This window comes from Saccostrea echinata, unplaced genomic scaffold (genome assembly GCF_033153115.1).
Source record: "Saccostrea echinata isolate AGI-Se365-2 ecotype Australia unplaced genomic scaffold, CSIRO_AGI_Sech_v1 ptg000004l, whole genome shotgun sequence".
Lineage (NCBI taxonomy): Eukaryota > Metazoa > Mollusca > Bivalvia > Ostreida > Ostreidae > Saccostrea > Saccostrea echinata.
The window spans coordinates 1,118,172-1,139,655 of NW_026889753.1; the positions used below are offsets into that span (position 1 = coordinate 1,118,172).

At 34.6% G+C, this 21,484-nt stretch overlaps 1 protein-coding gene across 1 annotated transcript; it reads right to left on the reverse strand.

Annotated features, from left to right (window-relative positions):
• Nucleotides 1–2,238: 2,238 nt before the first annotated feature.
• LOC133178961 (ankyrin repeat and IBR domain-containing protein 1-like) lies at nucleotides 2,239–20,234 on the reverse strand. Its single transcript, XM_061313620.1, has 24 exons — nucleotides 20,189–20,234; nucleotides 18,548–18,818; nucleotides 17,592–17,805; nucleotides 17,239–17,295; nucleotides 16,997–17,122; nucleotides 16,836–16,889; nucleotides 16,198–16,315; nucleotides 15,691–15,857; nucleotides 15,394–15,482; nucleotides 14,872–15,016; nucleotides 14,639–14,790; nucleotides 13,662–13,750; nucleotides 13,236–13,366; nucleotides 12,906–13,040; nucleotides 12,663–12,749; nucleotides 11,918–11,987; nucleotides 11,515–11,657; nucleotides 11,147–11,359; nucleotides 10,739–10,898; nucleotides 10,421–10,543; nucleotides 9,963–10,086; nucleotides 8,104–8,321; nucleotides 7,164–7,322; nucleotides 2,239–6,693 (listed from the first exon to the last, which is right to left on the reverse strand). The coding sequence occupies exons 2-24, from the start codon at nucleotides 18,733–18,735 to the stop codon at nucleotides 5,681–5,683; spliced, it is 3,975 nt and encodes a 1,324-aa protein (XP_061169604.1). The 5' UTR covers nucleotides 18,736–18,818; nucleotides 20,189–20,234; the 3' UTR covers nucleotides 2,239–5,680.
• Nucleotides 20,235–21,484: the final 1,250 nt, after the last annotated feature.

Genomic DNA, 21,484 nt, shown 5'->3' on the forward strand with positions numbered 1-21,484 from the left:
TATAGAGTTGAAAAGTCCTAAATTTATGATTTCAAATTTTCCAAAACTTCCTTGGAATTTTTAAATATCCACCTCTGATTTACACCACGTCTCGAAATTATTGAGATGCATAGTACTCCTGAAGTTTCCCATTCACTGCTGTTAATATTTTAGTGAGGAGTAAAGAAAGGGGCTTGGTACATGTAGAACATTTAAATATTTTTGATACAAGCGACTTCCGAACTTCTATTCAGTTCTTCGAGATTGAACAGTGCCATACTTATTTTGATTCAAATAAATGGTGGCTATTGGGTTGAAGTTCGTATACTTAAGAATAATTCCTATCTCTCTGATTGGCTGCGATCCGGAATGTAGAAAAAATACTACGTTATACTCACCTGCACGTGTGAACTTAAGGATTTATTTTCTCTACATTGGTCTAAAAATAGATCGGGAAATTCCAAATTGATACAAATAGTTTTGGAAAGCTACAATGTATTTCACTTGCTACTGACTGCCATCAAGCGCGGATCCAGGAATTGAAGTTAGAGGGGGCGCCAAAAGTAGGCAGGGGGTCTGAGGGCCGCCTTGAGGCCCCCAGTGCAACAGTGGGTCCAGGGCGAAGCCCTGGTGGGGGCCCAGGGGGCGAAGCCCACGGAAGCTCCTGGATTCTAGAGATTTTGTAGGGTAAAAATGAGGTCTACCGATTGGACATTTTTACATTTTCTCGACGGAAGTATGATTTATGCTAACTTTGACAATTTTAGGGGGGGGGGCGCCGGGTGCGCCCCCCCCCTTAAATCCGCCACTGGCCATTCAGGTGAACATAACATTAGGGAATATATAATTTGGGTTGCAGGGGACCCTCCCCCAAAACTTTTTTTCTGAATATATATTTTTACTTTTAATTTACACTTAAAACATTCAGTGAAAGGCTGGTCCACTACTTATGAACCTTAATCCCCAACCCCTTACCTCACCCAACTCCAAAATAAAATTTGAAGTCAAAAGAATTCTCTTTTCGTGGGGGCTAATCAAAGATTTTTCAGCTTTCATTTTCCCCAGATAATTCTCCCCTTCAAAATCTATCCTATAAAAGAACTTATCATTATTTTTTTTTCATAGCAACTAATTAAAAGTAGATTTGAAAAATTCCAAATAAATACGACTGGTTATGTTTATAAAGCCCTGCTTCTTTCATTGCATTTGGCTAGGGCTTACCAAATGTAAACAAGTAAGATGGCATGAAATGCTTAACAAGGTTGTAACATTTCATCATTGAATCACAAAAAAGGTAGCGACTGTTCCTTTGCCGGGCGCTCGGCACTTTGAACTTAAAGTTGCGGGTTATTTGGATGAGACCCTAAAAACCGAGGCCCCAAGTCAGGGCAGGCGTTGCCTGTCGCACGATAAAGGTCCCTCACTGTCAATGGCACCGAGTGCCGAGTAAAGCATACTTAACATCCAATACCTGAAGTAAGTATGTATGAAAATGCAGCATTTGAAATCTAGACTGTTACAGCGAAACATACCAAAACCATCCTCCTTACATCTATGATCAAAAAGAGTGTAGAGGTCCTTGAAAAGAAATCTGCTCCAAAACTTTAACCTTGGATGACCATGCTGAGGGTCTTACAAAAGCTCCAACTTCAGTGAGGTGAGCTAAAAATAAAATAGTTACCATCTTCGAAGGTTATAAAATGCCCTGCACTTGCAATCCAGTTGCCCTCTGAATAATCTCAATCTTAAACCTTGACATTTGTCTAATGACCACCCTTTCAATAAAACCCAAACATCTTCTATCTATACATTTGATGTCTGTAGGTTAGAATATCCAGTTATTTGAGTTTGACCTTCATCCTTGAGAAAGTGACTCTAGGAACAGAAGGCATCTTCTTCTATCAATCATCATTTATGTAATTAAGTTTGAATATGTAGGCTACAAAATAAAGTTATCCATTTTATAAAGGTCAATTATGGTGATGGTGACTATCTTGACCTTTGACCTTGACCTGTGACTTTAAAACTCAATCCTCATATTAATAAGTATGAAGTCAGTAGTTTAAAAGGCACTCTCGTTATTGTGCAAACTGTAGGAACAGGTGGAAAGACACTTTGTTGGTGAAGTATGAGCCAGATTGGGCCAAGGAGAGAGAAGATATGCTCTGGACAAGACATCTTGGACAGACAGACGGACGGACAGACTGATCACTATAGGGCACCCGCAGAGCGGGGCCCTAATAATTAAAACAGCAAGGAGACACCTTCAAAATTTAATGTAGTCATAGATGTTAAGTTACACATGAATCACAAGCCAAATTCTGATAAGCATGGTTATACATAGATCAAAATTATACCAGTCAGAGGAAAAATTTCATTTCGAAAACAGATTAACACACTAAGAAGGTCATGAGAGCAACAACACTGTACTACAACAAAATTCAACTCTGTTGCTATCATAATAAAAATATATTTATCTGATATGATATACTTGGCACTGACTGAACACACTTAAAGAGAGAGAAGAAGGACCCTGAATCTTTTATATTCACTGCATAAAACTATATCATTTTTTCGCACTAAGTTTTTCTTGACAATTTACACTATATCATATATTCTTTATAAGGTGATAGCAATACATACATGTATTAAGCAAAGCATGCATACAACTTTATTATACTCTATTTAAACTAGCATATGAAATGTGTTCTCTTCTGAGATCAGAATATAGTATTCTATTCCAGCCTCTTTTTGTCATCATTTGTTGTGATTATTAGAACCAGATTGCTACACACAAGTTAAGACCAAAAATGCATTAGCAGAATAGTATTTTTTACCACTTTTTGGGTGATATATTTACAAGTAAATATTATTCCTTTCAGCAGCATTAAGGTATTCAATGTATAATAAAGGGATTTTGAACAATTTTGAATCATTTTAAGTTAGTTAAAAATACATTCTTAGATAACGATTAAAGTGAAATGAACCAAATTCACATGACTGATAACATATAAAAGGCTGGTCATTTTGCACGTTAAAAGTTTTTGAAGAGTTATCTCCCCTTGATGCAAAGAAGAAAATTTTAATTTCGTCAAAATATCTGTGGTAAATGATTAATTTTATTTCATATTTTAATAAAGAGAGAGTCTATGCATATTTTCACCAAGAGCTTTTTATGAAATTCAAATTACTTTTTACAATATCTTAATAAAACATGCACTTCCCATAGACTTCAATGTAAAATTCAAGGTGTAATTAATTTGACAATAATCAAAATTATGTAAATTTCTTTGGTTGAGAATTTTTATTTCATAATACCTTCAAAATGATACCTTAATTACAAATATAGGACCGTTCATTTATTATATACAAAATATGGTCGTTATACATTGAATACCTAATTCTTTTTTATTTTCCAAGTAAAAAAGACAGATGTATGTAAGAATTAAGCTGACAATATATTTTTTTGGTTGAAATAACTATCCTTCACTTGCCTTAAATGTACCATATTTAGTAATGTATACATATTTATTTTTACACAACAATTTTTAAGAAACCAAATTAGCTGTCTTATTTTCTTTGTAATTATTCAAATTATGCAAGTGATTGTGAAACAGTATCCATTTCTGCAGATAATATTAAAGTAAGGAATAAATATCCATGTATTTATTTGATTGAACAACAGATAGATGGCAAAAGAAATATCTATACTTAAAAGTTAAGCCCTACTGATGGCAATGATAATGAATTTGATCACTTCATATCTTACTAATTGATGATAAACATGCATATAGTTTTATTTTATAATAAATCTACAATTTTCCACTTACTCTTGAAGAATTTTCTACACTTTGTTAAAACTTTTGAAGCTCTTCAAAAATCTGAACTGTTTTGGTTTTGAAATTTGTATATAAATATACATAGAATTTTATATTCAAACATACAAATCATATATATATATATACAAAGTCTGTGGCACTGTTTCAATACAATTATTTTCTTAAGTAATTTCTGTGAACCAAAACAGAAATTTATGTGCATATGTATAATTGTAACTGGGTTTTATATATAAAAAATCAAAAATCACAACAAAACACATAAAATTTGCAAAAAATAGTCATAGGGTTATGTCAGAATTTTTTCCTAATAATCACCAAGACAACCTAATTTTCACTTCTTTCTACAATTAAACAGCCTGACCTTGAAAAGGATATCACAAAGCATTCACAGTACAGAAAATTACCTTAATTTGATTAGTAATTTACTTACCACATACCAGACTAATCTGAGTGTGTGTGTGTCTGTATGTGACATCTGCACAATGCCTATACAGTGTAGTATTCTTTTCACAGTATCAAAATTCATAGGTAAAATAAGTCTCTCATTTCTCATTTTTTAAAAAAAAGTCAATCCCTAGCATTAATTTCAAATGATAAAAAGGAATTCATATCTGTAAATTCAACTGTAGCTTTAAAATCCATGACTGTGGGATAAATCATTTCAAATAATTGATTTTTACACCATGTTATTAAATACATGACCTAATGTATAACCTTGCAGGTGAAACCCCAAGGTTACGTTTGCAATAGCACTAAAAACCTAGAAAAATAGAAAAAAAGAACCTGATAAGTTACTTAAGTGAATGTCAAAAACGACAGCAGTCTTTCTTTTGAACACAACAACTGAGTCTTCAACCATCAACCTTAGTCTACTAAACAACCTACCACACTTACCATCAACTACAGCTTAGTCAACATACCTACTTAACTCAACATCAACAACAGCCTACAAAATATCAACCATCAACAACAGTCTACTAAATACTTACAACATTTACCACCTTTGTCACCAGAAATGGCTGTACAAAGTGCTATTATAAAGAGACAACTTTTAAAAAGTAAAGGGAATTTTCCAATACAGTAAAATTGTTCAGTATGAAAACAGAGATTGGGAATTAACAGATATAGCCAAGTTTTTATTATCCCTGGCAAAATTTTTAGCAAAACCTTGTAATTTTTTTGGTTATAAGAAGTCCTATAAAGTCAATAAATTTACTGATGCAGCAAATTTATTCTGTGTCCCATACAAGTTTAAAATAATGAAATTCAAATCCTTTAAAGCAAATCTTTCAAGATGTCAAAATTTAAAATACAGACCTGATATTTTTGGCTTTTATGTTTGAAATTATTCATCAGAAAACTTTAGTACTCTAATGTTAGTTTTGTATTCAATACTTCCCTGAACCAATTTGCTTTCATACTTGAAAGAAACATGCATATAGCAAATTTGCTTAAGACATGTTTACATGTAATTTAGTGAAAACATCTATATAGATTGTAATGAATTGCTGATATAGCAAAGTAAATTGACAGGTCCATGGGACCTAAAAGTATAAATCTATAACAATTCATTTTGGGTTAAACTTAACCTTTTGAATATTAAAAAGTAATATGATAGTGCATTGCTGTTCACATCTTCAGTTACAAGTAAACTTATTTTTATGAATAACCTTTCTTTGTGCATACATAAAAATCTATTCCATAAATATACACACAAATTTATGTACCTGTACATGATTAAGCTACTTTGTTACTTAATAAATAACTATAAATAAAATCTTAATATATTAATTAAAAAGGGCACACTATAAAAAAAATATCAAGGTTCGACAAATATCACATGCATTGAAAGAATCTCCATCTTAAACATATACTGAGTCATCTCCATCTTCAGCTTCTACAATGTCACCACTAGGTGGAGCTAATTCCTCTACTTCCTGTTCATCTTCTACATCCAGTAGTTGTAAGCCATCCTTATTTTCTGGGAGCACTGACTGGTCTACTCTTGTAGGCAACACAGTCTCTGGTGGAAGCATGAGTTCTTCACTATGAAAAGGGGCTGTTATGTCCTCTTTCTGAGCACTATGATTCCCAGCCTCACTTTGAATCTGACTCTCACTCTTTGTGGCCCAGGTATCCATGAATGACTCTAGTGGTGCATTGACTTTTTCAGCCCGTGGAGTGTCAAAATCCTTCCGCTCAGCAGGTAAAGACAGATCTTGGGGTGGATTTACCTTGAATGGTTTTGTATCATTGACACAAACATTCAGAGAATCCAGAAAGCCGTCATCGGGTTTTAATGTAGATAAAAATTTGTGACAAGCATCATGTTCAGAATCACTTTCTGGAGAATTCTCTGTATGAACATCTACATCTGTATACTCTAACGAAACGGCACCCCTATTACACGATTGTCCTGGATAACCCAAAGTTATATGCTCTGGGGTCTCTGGGCTCTGTAACAGAAGAATATGTTCATCACCTGGTGTGTTGGCTGCCAACAGTCCCAGGCTGTTTTTGAAGCCATAAGCTTGGTCCCTGATTGATTGGTGTAATCTGCTACTGTACCCTGTTGGTCCTGGAAGAGAAGGGAGGAGATCTGTATCCTCCTCAGGCACTTTAGTGCTGGCCAGGAGAGCCAAGTTTTTCTCCTCCATATCTTTGATTTTGTCAGACTCCCCTGTGTGAAGATTAGAGACACTGATGTCTTTGATGATCCCAAAGCATGAGTTTGAGCTGGTTCTTCTGGGTGATGTGGGTTTTGCTTGACTGTTTAACGGTAAGTGGTCCCCTGTTGCATCAGGAAGGGGCCAGAGAGATGATCTGGGGGTAGTTGGGGTTTGGTCCTCATTTGAACTCCTCCTTTCAGGATCAACTGCACAAAATGGAAAGTCATTAACTAACTTTATCTGTTTCATCAAATATATGGTAATTATAGTATCTTTCATACACAATTTTCAGAAAAGCTAATGTTGTATTTTTAATTCAAACACTTGTAATTAAACTGTATTTATAAAATATAAAAGTAAAATGTAATTAAGTCTTTTATTGGCTGAAGCTACATCTTTCTCGTATTGTGCTTTGTTCTAACAGTTAATAAGCAAGAAATCTTTTAATACAAGAAAAGGAAAAACATGCACTTATACAAAAGCTTAATGTAAACAATGTTTACTTATTTATCAGAAATAATTGATTACCCTGAAATTTTTCCCTCTCTAAATGCTTTAAAGACATAATAGAAAATAGATACATGTATCTGTAAAACTTCAAAAATTTCAGAACCATTTTTACATGATATAAAAGATATTCTGAATATGCACATACTGCATTTCTCAAAGAACATACCAAAATTGCAATTGATACAGTCATCATGATCTAAATCCTCGACACTTCGGTTAGGAACACTTTGAACACAGAGTGCCCCTGTGTTGTCAAATCGACTACGCGGTTTTACTGCACCCCTGTCATGTGACCTCTGATCACTTCTCATTGTCTCCTGCAATTCTGGAATATGGCATAAAATTCACATCAGGCATAAGGTAAAGACAGTTCTTAATGGCTAACAGTCAGAGGAATTGCATTTTGAAAAAAAATTGTTTTATTTTTAGTACATGTGTGCAAGTAATTGCGACTACCAAACCCAGTTTGACAAAAATCAAAGTTTGTTAATACATGTACATGTACAGTAAAACTTGTCTAATCTGGACACCACTGGTTCTTTAGAAATTGGCTGAATTAGACAACTTTCTGTATTAGGCAACACTTTTAACAATAGAGCTTATGGAAAAGGAATAAACGATACATGTATCTCCATCATAACAGGCAAGATTTCAAAATAAACATCCAGATTAGACAAGTTTTACAATATTTTTATATGTATCTTTAGCTTTTCTCTGTTTGAACGTGAACTGAAATCAGACATAAACTGTCAAAGTAATATATATTTGTCATCAACAGCATCACCATATGAAATGAAAATTTGATACTCTGATACTCAAGATTATATGTCATTATGGTGTCTGCATTATTCTAAGTTTTAACTGAATTTGGAAAAGAAATGAAGGAAGACAAGCATTTTAAAAAGTTATTTACAGGTAGACAAACACACTGACAGTCAGACTGACTTTACAAATGCAGCTCTTCTAGTCCTACCAATCAGTAGATCTTAATTCATAATAATCCTTGTTACAATTACTGAAGTTATACTTAAGTACTGCAGTAAAATTACATAGCAATAGAGGGTATATTTGGTGTATGATTCACAGTGTGCTTTTGACCTGCTAACCTGTGGGACTGATGGATGAGATTTCCAACACCCTCTGAAGTTCTACATCTAACTCCTCCAAAGCAGCTTGAATTGTTTTCTTTCCTTTTCCTTTACCCTTTGCTTTGGACCCTGGGGATTTCTGTTTGGGGGACTTTTTCTGTAACCTTGGTGACCTTTGTCTCACAGTTTCTTCTGCTCCTAGTGAAGGGGAGGCCACAGCATCTTCAGGGGGCATGCTGCAAAATTAAAAAAAATGAATTTTCAGGGAAAATATACTACAGGTTATAGGTTGTACGATGAAAAAAAAAAAAGACTTAATCTTTCAAATCAATACAAAAAGGCATGATATATTTCATTGTTTCAACTCACTAAAAACTTTTCCTTAATTTGTATTGATGTATTTATTCAACACAAAAGTAAATATTTGTGGGTTAACCAGTTATAAAATAATGTCCAAGTATCATTCTATGACTTGCCATCAGTTAGAAAGTGACAAGTTTCCACCATCTACATAACCTTCATCAATAAAACATAGGTAATCAAAGATTATGAAGCTCACCTCGACGAATGTTATCTTTAAGTAAGGCAAATTTCACATCATATTCTTTTTTCAGTTAGTGTACATCCCAAGATCAATATCCATGCAAGTTTGGTTTAAGTACGACTTACAGTTACTTGGAAATAGACCTGTTCAAAAAATGTTTATCCTGTTTACTAATCAAGAAAATTTTGGTCAGTTCCAACATCCAAAGCAAGTCTGGAAGTTTTCATCCTTAGATGCACCATCTATGCAAGTTTAATCATAACAGGCCATAATGTTATGTAGCTACTCCAAAAAAATTATCCTGGTCGCTCATCTGGAATATGTAGGTCAGATTCGGAATCCAAAGCAAGTCTGGAAGTGACCATCCCTAGCTACATCATCCATCCTTATTTGGTTAAAATATGGCTAAAATTCACTCATGTGGAAATCTAGGTTGAACCCAGCATCCAAAGCAGGTTGGTCAGTGTACATCCCTAGATGCATCATCCATGCAAGTTTGGTCAAGGTAGGGCTTATAGTTACTTGGAAATGGACCTGCTCCAAAAACTTTAACCTGGTCACTCATCTGGAATATCTAGGTCAGATCCAGCATCTGAAGCAAGTGTGGTAGTGTCCATCCCTAGATGCATCATCCATGCAAGTTTGTTCAAGGTAGAGCTAATAGTTACTTGGGAATGGACCTGCTCCAAAAACTTTAACCTGGTCGCTCATCTAGAAAATGTACGTCAGATCCAGCATCCGAAACAAATGTGGTAGTGTCCATTCCTAGATGCATCATCCATGCAAGTTTGGTCAAGGTAGGGCTAATATTTACTTGGGAATGGATCTGCTCCAAAAACTTTAATGTGGTCACTCATCTGGAATATCTAGGTCAGATCCAGCATCTGAAGCAAGTGTGGTAGTGTCCATCCCTAGATGCATCATCCATGCAAGTTTGGTCAAGGTAGGACTTATAGTTACTTGGGAATGGACCTGCTCCAAAAACTTTAACCTGGTCACTCATCTGGAAAATCTAGGTCAGATCCAGCATCTGAAGCAAGTGTGGTAGTGTCCATCCCTAGATGCATCATCCATGCAAGTTTGGTCCAGGTAGGGCTTATAGTTATTTGGGAATGGAGTTGCTCCTAAAACTTTAACCTGGACGCCGACGCTAACGCCGACGCCAGGGGTATAGCATAAGCTCATCTCGACTTCGTCGAGGTGAGCTAAAAAAAATCCACGCAAGATGTTGCTACTTTTTGTATCAATTTGCACGCATAATGAGTCTGTTTGGATTTATTTGCACTCTTCTCCTTTCAGACTGTATACATGTATGATTTCTATGGCTACTTACTGTAATGATATAGAACTTCTATCTGCTGTAATGATACCCTGATCATGCAGAAACTGTAGCCTGGACATCTCCAGGGCTCGTAATAAATCCATCTGCTCGTCCATAATTACCTCCTGGACGGGCTCTGAGAAAAAAAACAAAAATTAGCCCATTGCACTAAATGACAACATGGATACACTGCATGAAGAGTCGGGCTAAAAAGGGGTCAGAAATTCCTATCTCTGTGTATGTACCATGATTACACTATATAAAACTAAATTTTACTGTGAAGATTCTCAAGCTTAGTGGAAACATGGTCTCTCTTGTGACAAGGTAAAGTAAAGTGGAAAAGCCTAACTTCAGAGTGAAGCAATAAAGCCGTGAGAACAAGCTTTCACCTCTATGCAATCAAAGTGTCACACAATTACAACTTGAAAATTTGAGGTTAACACTGTTGTCCACCTTTAAATATCACTGACCTGGTTGCTCAGGGTTTTCTATTTTGTCCTCGTACATGCACTGCCGACTACAGTAGCCGTGAATCTCTCCAGTGCGAGGGTTCCTAGCTCGTGGATTATCACAAGACATCTTCTGACACTTCCCTTAAAACAAAACATAAATTTCTTCTAAATGAATGAGAGACACAAATATGATCAAAATGCCTCTTTCTTTACACAGGTAGTATTACAAAGAACTTGTTTACTGGAAAAAGCCAATTAAATAATCAATGCATTCTATTCCTAATTTTTGTAACCTGTTTTTTTTTTTTTTTTAATAAAGAATGGCATTAGATTTACCCTCTTCAACTGTATAGAGGTCATCTGTGTCTGAGTCATCACTATTTGGCCAGTCTAAGACGGCCATTACATTGGTATGGCGACCAGATGCATCCTTGATCCAAGGTTTAGCTGGGTCAACCTCTTGTATAGAAGCCAGAATAGCTTTTCGTAACTGTTCCTAAAAACACCAAGAGAAAGGCAGATGAGATATCTAAGTACAAAAAATGCTATTTAATATAATTAATAAAGCACTTCAAGCTGATTCAAACAGTGCTACACTAATCATCTTTAAATAATTCATAAGAATAAATTTCAACCTATTTCAAAGTACATGTACCCATATGCATGTATTAAGAAGAGAAAATAGGTATTTTTAAAATTTTAATCTGAGCAACTTTTCCTTTAAACTTTAATCTATCAACTCACATCCTCCGTTTCCATGCTGTATTTTCGCTTGCGATGTTTACGAAGCCCTGGTGGGGTTTCAGGGGGTACCAGCCCTTTAGATATTGCAAGGATAAATTCATGCCTTTTCCTTTGTACCAATTGAGCCTGCTCAATGATGCGTTTCTTGGGAGTTCGTAAATATAGGCGATTAACCATCTGAGACAGGATTTCTGTTGTCTCTTCAAGTTCGGTCTATAATAGGGGAGGTAATCAGAATTGACTTCCAACAAGAACTAATAATTAATTTTAGTATTTTTTAAATAAAAATATGGAATAAATTGTCTTTCATCAATTATTCTCCACTTCAAGTTGACATAAGTTGGAAAAATAAAACATTTTTCAAGTACCTGCATAAACTCAAACACAATTTTCATATAGCCTGGTCCATCCAGATAATATCCATACACGTATGAACACTTGAGAACTCGGCGAGCCTTAAGCAGCTGTTGGACAGCATGCTCAACAAACTGAGTCTCTGAGTTGGCTGATGCTGTCAAGAAAACATCACACCAATGAGTTCATTGTAAGATAATAACAAGTAGAAAATGTACACTGCTCTTTGACAGGTCAACATGTGGAGCCACTTCAGCATTTTGGAGTTAAAGACATGATTAAGTCACAATGGCGTCAAGTACAAGTCTTGGCTGAACAATTCTGGACACAGTGGAATCCGATAATTTCAATAGATTAAATAACAGTACTCAAATTGTCTTCATTTTAAAGGAGAAAACGGAAGTGGTCAACTCTTACCTAGGTCAGTAACAGCCTCAGCTAGTTTCATCATTTTGTTCTTTGTGGTGTTTAATAAAGGTTCCTCCAACTGAAAAAAAACCCCAAGAAGTATGGAAATTAATATTAAATAAACTTTTTTCTACATTGGAAAAAGTTGTGTACAGTGTAAGCATGTTAGACATACTGTAAACATACATTTTCCATGGGATAAAATTTCAGCAGAATCACAATTACACAGATTTCTTAGAATCCCAATATAAGCCTTAAATGTACTTTGAGAATCCTGGGACAAATTTCTGTGGAAAGTTTGACCACATACATAGTGTAAATTAATACCATACAGAAGAAAGTACTTCTACAGTATGGTGAGAAGTAGACAGAAACTGATAATATAATATACATGTATGTTATTGATAATATGAGGGATTATAGAACATACATGTACATACATGAATGTGGTCCTCATTCGTTTTTTTTTTTGAATGTCAATGTCAAAAGGTGTCTTTTGACAATAAATAAATTTAAATAAGCTAAATAACTTTTCAATAAAAATATTATTAATATGAGCCTAACATTTACTATAAAATACAGTGGAAACTATCTTAATACATGTACAATTCAAACTTGAGGAAATTTTAGAGAGACTCTTTTTTTCCAATCCAGTAAAGGCCTAATACATACTATATATTTAAACTAAATATATATGTACATGTATGTATTTTAACCAAGCAATGTACAGACATATTAAATCAGAACAACATACCTTATAGCTGTTTTCATGGTTTTTGAAGCGAGTATAGAAATGAACAAACTTGTTTAATTCCTGCATCTTCTGATTTTGTTCTTCTGCCTACAAAACATAAATTTTCATTACTTCTCAGGCATTATTGTTTTTTAAGTGAAATTTGTGGTTGCTGTTCATTTTGATGCGAGTAAATTGAGTTTTCGAATACATGTAGCCATTAAAGGTCAAAAGCCATGACTATATAGACAGAGATTTACTGACCTCACTTTGTGCTTTTTGAGTAGCTTCCTGAACCACCTTCACCGCCTCATATCGGTTACACTTAAAGTAACCCCCAGTACTAGTGTTATGTCTCTTCCACTGGTCCAGACACACCCAACAAAAGTCATGTTTACACTAAAATACGATTAAAAATAATAAGATAGAATTACCAAAAAATTGTCTGCATCATAGTAGAAAAACACTAAAGACACACTTATTCAACACTCTGTTGCTTAGGTCTTATTTACATAACCAACATTTCTGATATACATAACTTGACGTTTGCACAAGATACTGTCATACATGTACCAGTTTACAAAACATGGCTACCTTTGAGCATTTCATATGATTGCATCCCTCATTTTTTTGGATGGGAGATTTACAGTTAGGACAGGGTTTAGAGTTGGTTACCAGCCACAAGCAGTTAGCAGCCGCATCGGTCTCCTCCTCGGTTCCACTCACTAGTGTGTAATAGACATTGTTGTAGATCAGTCACACCATGTTATACGCTACACATGTATGTGTAAGAAAAACGTGTCTATGAATATGTATCATAAATTAGTCTGCTATATTATCATTTCATGATTCAAAAGTTAGCAACAACCAAAAATACTTTCATTGTAAAAAAATACATACATATCTACACACATATATGCATACACACAAATACATGTATAAACAATTGGACTCATTTGTATAAACAATTGGACTCATTTTAAGAAACAAAGAAATTTATAAATATAAATGAACTCTTACTTTCTTCTGGTCTAATTTCGCCGATCTTCTGAAACCATTTTGTCCAATTATCACAACTGCTTGGTTCATGAGCTTCTCCCAGACAATCCCTGACAATATAAAAGAATGCTAACCACATACAAAAGAAGACAAAGACTTAGCATGTCCTATGACCTTGGTCAATCTTGCTTTTCCTGTAAACAACCCAAATGCTTTAGCCAATCATGAGGCATTTTTCTTGTGACTGGGGAGAAAGTTTTTACTTTAAGGATTATTTTCCATAATAATATTGGGGGAAAACATGCAAAAACGAATGAGGCTAGAAATAATAAAATGCACTGCTATTTTCCCAATTGGAAAAAATTCATATTACATTTTAAAAAGAATTTACATAAGAAGTACACGTGCTTGATAATACATTTAAAAGTTATCGACTGAATATCAGGGATGTATGTCCACCCTTGGTCTTTGTGTGGTAAAGCAGACCAAACTTGCGAGTTTCACATGTGCACAAAGAACAACTGAAGGCATATATTCTGATGTTCAGTCAATAACATTTTTTATTACATATTTTAATGCCAATACATTTTTTTTTTAAATTAAATTTATATGATTGGAATCTCTTTGAATTTCTGGTCATAAACCTCCATACAACATTAGTATAACTGCCAGTTCAGTGGATATTTGTGATGTCAAATATACAGGTATATGAAGTCATTAAAAATGGAGAGACAGGTAGGAGAATGCATTGTGACATCACAAACACAAAACTAGTCCCTGGGAATTTAAAGTACAGGCTGATATGGCTCTGTAAATGCTCGGGTAGTCTCTATAAATTCTATTGAGAAATATATTAAAATGTGTAATAAGTTAATTTCATTTTTGCTCAAAGTGTTCTAGCTGTAAAAGCAAGCTTAGCAGTTTCATGTCGTAATTATTCTGGTAAATACTGTAATAAACAGTATCTTCTTTTTATGATTACAGACAAGTAAAAGTACCAGCAATAATAGTGTCCATTTCCACAATCCACAGCGCGAGAAGTGTCCACAGGGATTTTCTTGTTCCGCTCCTCCTGGTCAGGTAGTTTTACAGCCCGACCACACCCAGGAAATGGACACCACTTTATGCTAGGGTTGCTGTCCACGAAAGCCTAGAATAAATCAATCTCTAGTCTCATTCTTAAGAGTCAGAAAAACACATACAGCATGAAATGAGAATAGACACTGCATACCTTGATGTCAAACTGTAGATATCTTCTGGCCATGTCTCGTGAGACGATGCCCTCTATCAGTTCGACAGGAGCCAGTTTATCACACTGATAGGCCGGACATGTTATATTGTGAGCATCTCCCTCCTGTATCTTGAGATTCAAGTACCTGATTAAAAGAAAAATATGATTCAATATTAATATATGAGGAAGACATATGATTTTCTATGTACAATGATTTACTGAATCAATTCTTATAATCTGCATACTCATTTATACCAGGTTATCAATTTCTATCCGACATGCTTCTTTCAACAGATTTACAATGCAATGTTATAATATCTATAAAGAGTATCTGTTTTGAGGAATATCAAAATAACTGGTTAGGAACACTGCTGGTAACTGAATATTTCCTTCAAGTGCAAGATTATACATGTACTTTTACAGATGCTGCAAACATTGTGAGTTTATATCATTTCTGTCAAAACTGAAACTCAATTTTTGTTGCTGTTGATCTCTAAAAATAACTAACTGAAAAAGACTCACTCTCTCCAACAATCTCTGCAGAACATGTGATCACAGGTCATGCTCACATGATCTTCTGAAATCACGAAGGACTCCATGCAGATATCACACTGTAGAAACAAAATACAAAACATGCCCCTAATAAAGTTTAGAAGACTGGAATCATATATAAACTGTCAGAATGATGTCAACATTAAATTCTTACCTATAATGCTCAAATGCAAAGAAACTGTTAATTTTAATTTTACTCAAACTCTAGAAAATAAAACCGTAGTCAGAGTGAAGAGACTTTACACAAATCTTATAATTTAAACTTACAATTCCTGTGGAGTTTTGAGTGTCTGGACGATGTTGATCTGTGTCCAGGGAATGCTGTACCACTGGTTTATCACAGAAAACACTAGCTGGAGGATGGACGCCAGACTTCTCACAACACTGTAAGGGATCGGACATCCAGGCTTCCAATAACATCTCACGAGACCACTCTACAAAGTACAAAATCCATCAGACATAAAATCTATGTGGCACATTACTGCGGGTATTTATTCCTTTCTTTAAGTCATTACAATGTATCAAATAAATCTTCCATAAATGTGTACAAGCAATTATGACACAAGATTGAAATTCTGAAATAAAACTTTAATTTTCATATCTAGTAGAACTCAAATTTTTGATCAGGTATTGATGCAACTGATTACATCAAAAATACAAAAAAAATCTCCCAATCTGTTAGCCTCAAGTCACAATACGGCATTGATCATTGTTTAAATCTGCACTTAAGCAATCAATGATAAATTTACAATAACAAAAATTTTGATAACTTGCCATGATTTCGGAGCAGTGCTTCTGCTGTAAACAGTGGCACACTCAGCATGTCTGCTGTTTCCACAAGTAGCTGATCTTTAGCTTCCTGTAAATCCTGGGCCCGTAATCCACTGTACTCCTGTAATGTCCATTCAAAATAGGAAATTCTAAGATCTGATTACAACATCAAACACAGAATTATAATATGATACAAGAAGAGATGTTTGTGAAACACTTATGCTCCCCCCCCCCAAATAATTGGAATTTTTCTAAGTCCAGGGGACATAACTCTGTCAAAGATAGTTCGATCGTACCCAAAACAGAACTTGACCTAGATATTTTTATGACAAATCTGTATATCAAATTTCATTTCAGTATGTGCAACCTCTGCAAAGAAAATGAACAGAAACTGCAAATAATTGGAATTTTCCTAAGTCCAAGGGGCATAACTCTGTCAAAAATTGCTCGATTGATCTATATATTCTTATGATAAATCTGTATACCAAATTTCATTTCAGTATGTGCAACCTCTGCAAAGAAAATGAATGGAAACTGTTGGTGGACCGGCAGACAGACAGACCAACAGCAGCAAAGCAATATGCCCTCCCTTCTTCGAAGGGGGGCATTAATATGTCCAAAAAACAAAAAACAAAACATACCTCTGGTTCCAAAATGGAGGCCACATCATCAGTTTCATCTTCATTCCCAACACTCTGTAAAACAAACATTTTGAAATATATGTATATAATTCATTAACCTCAGTTTTCACAATATTTTTCACCCATCAATGATATAATTTTACTTATTATATCTGACTTACAGAAAAAACCATTTTGGACTCTAGATAAAGAGCGATTTCTGGATGTGATCCTGCCTCTGCACAATCGCAGGGGGTCTGTCTGTCCTTGTTCTCGATAAACAGGGGGGCACCAGATTGGACCAATTTCTACAAGATAAAATAAAGAAAATGTATAATAGGTAGAATATTTGTAAAGGTTACTCTTATATCAAATGAATGTTTCAACAAACATCATATAGATTCTTTTTTCCTTCAATACCTACTTCTACACAGTATTTCAGTCCTGACAGAGCAGCATAATGAAGTGCAGTGTTGTCATTCTGAAAGGTATACAAGCACATATCAAATCTACCAAATGCTTTACTTTGGAATTCCATACATAATATGGGGCTTTCAAAAGATTTGAAACAGGTGGTACTTTTACAAAAAATAGGAAGGACCTGGCAGAAGTGATTTAACTGAATATTTTGAAATGTTATCGATTTTTTCTTCCCTGAATATTTTTTGGCCACTACAAGTCTGATTTCAGCCAGGTAAAAGTTCCAGGTACCAGCAGATTTTGAAAGCCCAGATAATATCTTAAAGCATATACTTAGATGGTTGATGAAAGACAAACCTCATCCTGTGAGCCTAGATTTACCCTCTCCCTCTCTCCATCTTCAGTTTCTGGTCCCCTCCACTTCAGCAGAATCAGAAGGCAGTCTAACCTCTTCCTCTGCACGGGGTAAAACTGGGCATGTTCTGGCTTCTCCATGCAAACACATATCAAACTGGTTTCTTTCTTTCCATTTGTCTTGTTTGGATTACCACTATGGTCATGTAGGAAAATTCTAATGAAGATAATTTTAAAAATAACCGGTTTTAGTGCTCATTAACTTATATATCTTCATTTTTTGTACATAAAAGTGTCTTTAATATATATATATATTTTTCTTGCACAGTATAGTATTGACTTCTGAGTTCTATCTAATTCTAGTTTGAACAGTAGTAACTAAATTAAGTAAATGCTAAATTTTATCCTGCAACCATTGCTTGCATTGACCAAATAAAGGTAACCTAACAAACCAAAGCTATTTCGGTCAATGCCGGAATATACCTTGTGCATTCCGATGTTTTTAAAGCATTGTGACATCATATATATATTGAATTTTTTTTGCCATAGTGTTATAGCTTCAACTGCAGAAATGTGCCTTAATTTGTTGAAAATAACTCATTTTGGAGGTTAAATGTAAAATGATTTTACAGGATAAACAAATTACATGGTTATTGTTTTGAAAAAGAAAGTAATTTTTGTGCTAGGGCCGAAAACATGTTAGAGCGCTCAGCAATCCCTGCCCTCTATTATGTTTTCTTACCGTCATCAAATATTGTCTATTTTTCAAGACAGTAACCACTATTTTAAAAATGATGATTAAATGAATTAATTAATCTTCCAAAGAAGAAAACATAACAGTTATTCTTACTGTATCGAAATCTAGCAGTTTTAATTTTCTCTTAAGATTCATGTACTTTATACTTGTTTGCATCAGTAAAGATTGAATACCCTTGTTTGCATCAGTAAAGATTGAATACCTTAATAAACTTTTCATAGCATGTTTTGCTGCATAATGCAGAGGAGTTTCATGGTTATGATGGTCACCATAGGAAGAGTTTGGGTCAAGTCCCTTCCTGAGATCACTGTTGCTGTTATATAAGTGAAGTGCTGCCACTTCATCTCCATTGCTCAGGTGTTTGCGGAATTTGGAGGAAGAACTCCCCATCCTTAGGACTATTTTCCCCTAGTTTACCCATCCATGACAATTCTTGGTCTATTCATCTCACATTCTGGATAGGTATTTACATCCTAAAAATTAATTGTTAACGTAAATGTACATTGTATGACATTTTGAAAAAGATGTGGATGCAGAAAAGCTGCAAAATATCAAGGCCTTAACATCTCGTCAGACTTGAAGTGGACTCAACATATAAATAACATTGCCGCTAAATCAAACAGCACCATCAGCTTTCTCAAAAGAAACATCAACATAAGTAATAAACATCAAGGAAAAAGCATATAAATCATTAGTACGACCAACTGTAGAGCATTCCAGTGCAGCCAGAAATCCTTACCAAAAGTCAGATATTAATCAAATTAAAATGAATCAGCACAGAGCAGCCGAGTATGTCCACAATAGATATCTCAACACCTCATCTGAGACCGAGATACTCAATCAGCTGGAATGGCCATCACTAGAAGAACGGCAAAGGAGAGCCAGCCACAGTGTCATGTATAAGCTGGTTTACAACAAAGTTCAGATTGAGACTAGCCAGAAACTTAAAATCCAAGACAGAACATCAAAGAACAACAATATACTGGCATTTCAAATACCTTCATGCCAAACTTCACTGAGGAAGGAATCATTCTACCCACGTACCATCAGGGAGTGGAATGCACTACTCTCCTCTACTGTGATTACTCTGAGCCTTGACTGCTTCAAGGCTCAATCATCTCCATCAATAGGTCTCCAGCTTAAGTGTTTTTTTAACTCACCTGTAAATAGACTATCACAATCTTTTTTTAACATATGTGCACACCTTGTGGCATAATAGTCAGCATTTTGCTGTGGCTGCTTACCAACAGAAGTAGAAGAAGAAGCCAGTAATTCATTTATGAGTTGTTAAAATGTGGATTTACGAAACACCCAATTTAAAAAATTGTCAAATGCTGAACATTTGAACAAGCAATTCGATCTATGCAAAAAGTTTACATGTACCTGGTACACATTAGACCTTAAAAGTGAGGCCTGTACCCTTTGATTCAACTTTGGCTTAATGCAATTATAACAAATGCCATATGAATACAAGAAATGCCCAGAATAATAAAGTACACCACCAAACCACAGCCATCACACGGGCGCACACAACACAGAAAGATGACAAATGAAAACAGTTTAACAGCTAAGTTAAACCTACGTGAGAGTTTGATTCCCTTAAAAGTCGCCATATTTTCCATGTCTGGCACACCGAATCAATAATTTACTTTGATAACCATTTCCCGGCTCAACAGCTGAGTGAAAGACAAAGAAAATAAAATCCAATGTCCATTAACAAAGTTAAATTGAAAGCAAAGCGAAATTTAACGACATTCGTCTACATTATCTACAGAAAATAACATTTCCTACAATTTACCCAGATATCATCAACTGTTATCTAAGCCATAAAAACAAATATTACATCAAAATTTATGTTTTTCTCTCATTTTGGTGTTCATTTCCGGTGCTTTGAAAAAAAATAACATAGAAGTTACGGATAAAAACGGAGCACAACAGTTGTACATAAAAAAAAATCTAAATTTAAAAAAACCAATAAAGTAATTTAAACAAAGAAAAAATACTATCAAATAACAAAGGTTAACTATTAGAAAATTAATTTTTTCAATTGTTTTCTTAAATTTTGTAACTTTGAATCGTGAAAAATTTTAATTAAGCCCATGCAGCTCAGGACAACTTTAAAATAATGTTTGTTTGCCGTCCCCCGACTCAGGATGAAAAAGTTGGGTGGGGGAAAATTTTTTTTCCAAGAAAATTTCAATATCAATGCTGAATTTTTAAAATCTATTATTCTGAATGCATAAAAAAATAATTGCTTCATGGAGTTTCATAAAAAAAATTTTGAGTCGGGCAATTTTTAGCCAGTCGGTAGGGAGAGGACAATCAAACAATTTTTTTTAAAAGATGGCCTGGTATCTTTTTTTTCTAGACTTGCTCGTGATTACAAAATAAGACCCTAGAATAGAATTGTATATCTCATATATATAATTATACTAGTATCCAGTAGGAAAATTAAATGCGAAGTAAGTTTTTCAGTAGAACTCGTGTCCAAGTTCGTTGTGAGTATATATATTCAGATTCCTTAGCGCATGCACAGCGTAAACACGCGTTTACGATAGAAAGAACGGTCAAATGCTACAGCTGTTTAGGAACAACTCAGAAAATATGATGATCATATACAATTGCAAAGGTGTCTGACACAGAATTGATTGCAAATTGTAGATAAAAACTAAAACGAATTGCAACAATGGGTATAAAGTAAAAAAAAAAAAATGACTTATGTAGAAATTAAAAGACTGCACATTCTTTCTACTCCTGATAATAAAACAAGATAAATAATTTCGATCAGTTAGTAATAAACATTTTTAAATCAAATTCTTCTAGACATATATTTTAAGCCCTTCTCGATTCTGGTTCCTTTTTCTACCAAATTCATGCAAACCAAAACATGATTTAGACAGGACGACACACCAAATTATCTTTACTATTTATAATGTGATAAACAGGTATCCCAATTTGAATTTATACTATCAAGCCCGTAGGAAGCAATTTTATTGGGGGGGGGGGGTACATAACTAACAGATATTCTTTACAAGCAAAAAACAAACAAACAAACAAACAAACAATCAAGCAAACAAACAAAAGTGCCATCAGACGTTCCTGATAGGGGCAGACACTTAAATAATGTTGAAATTAGGGG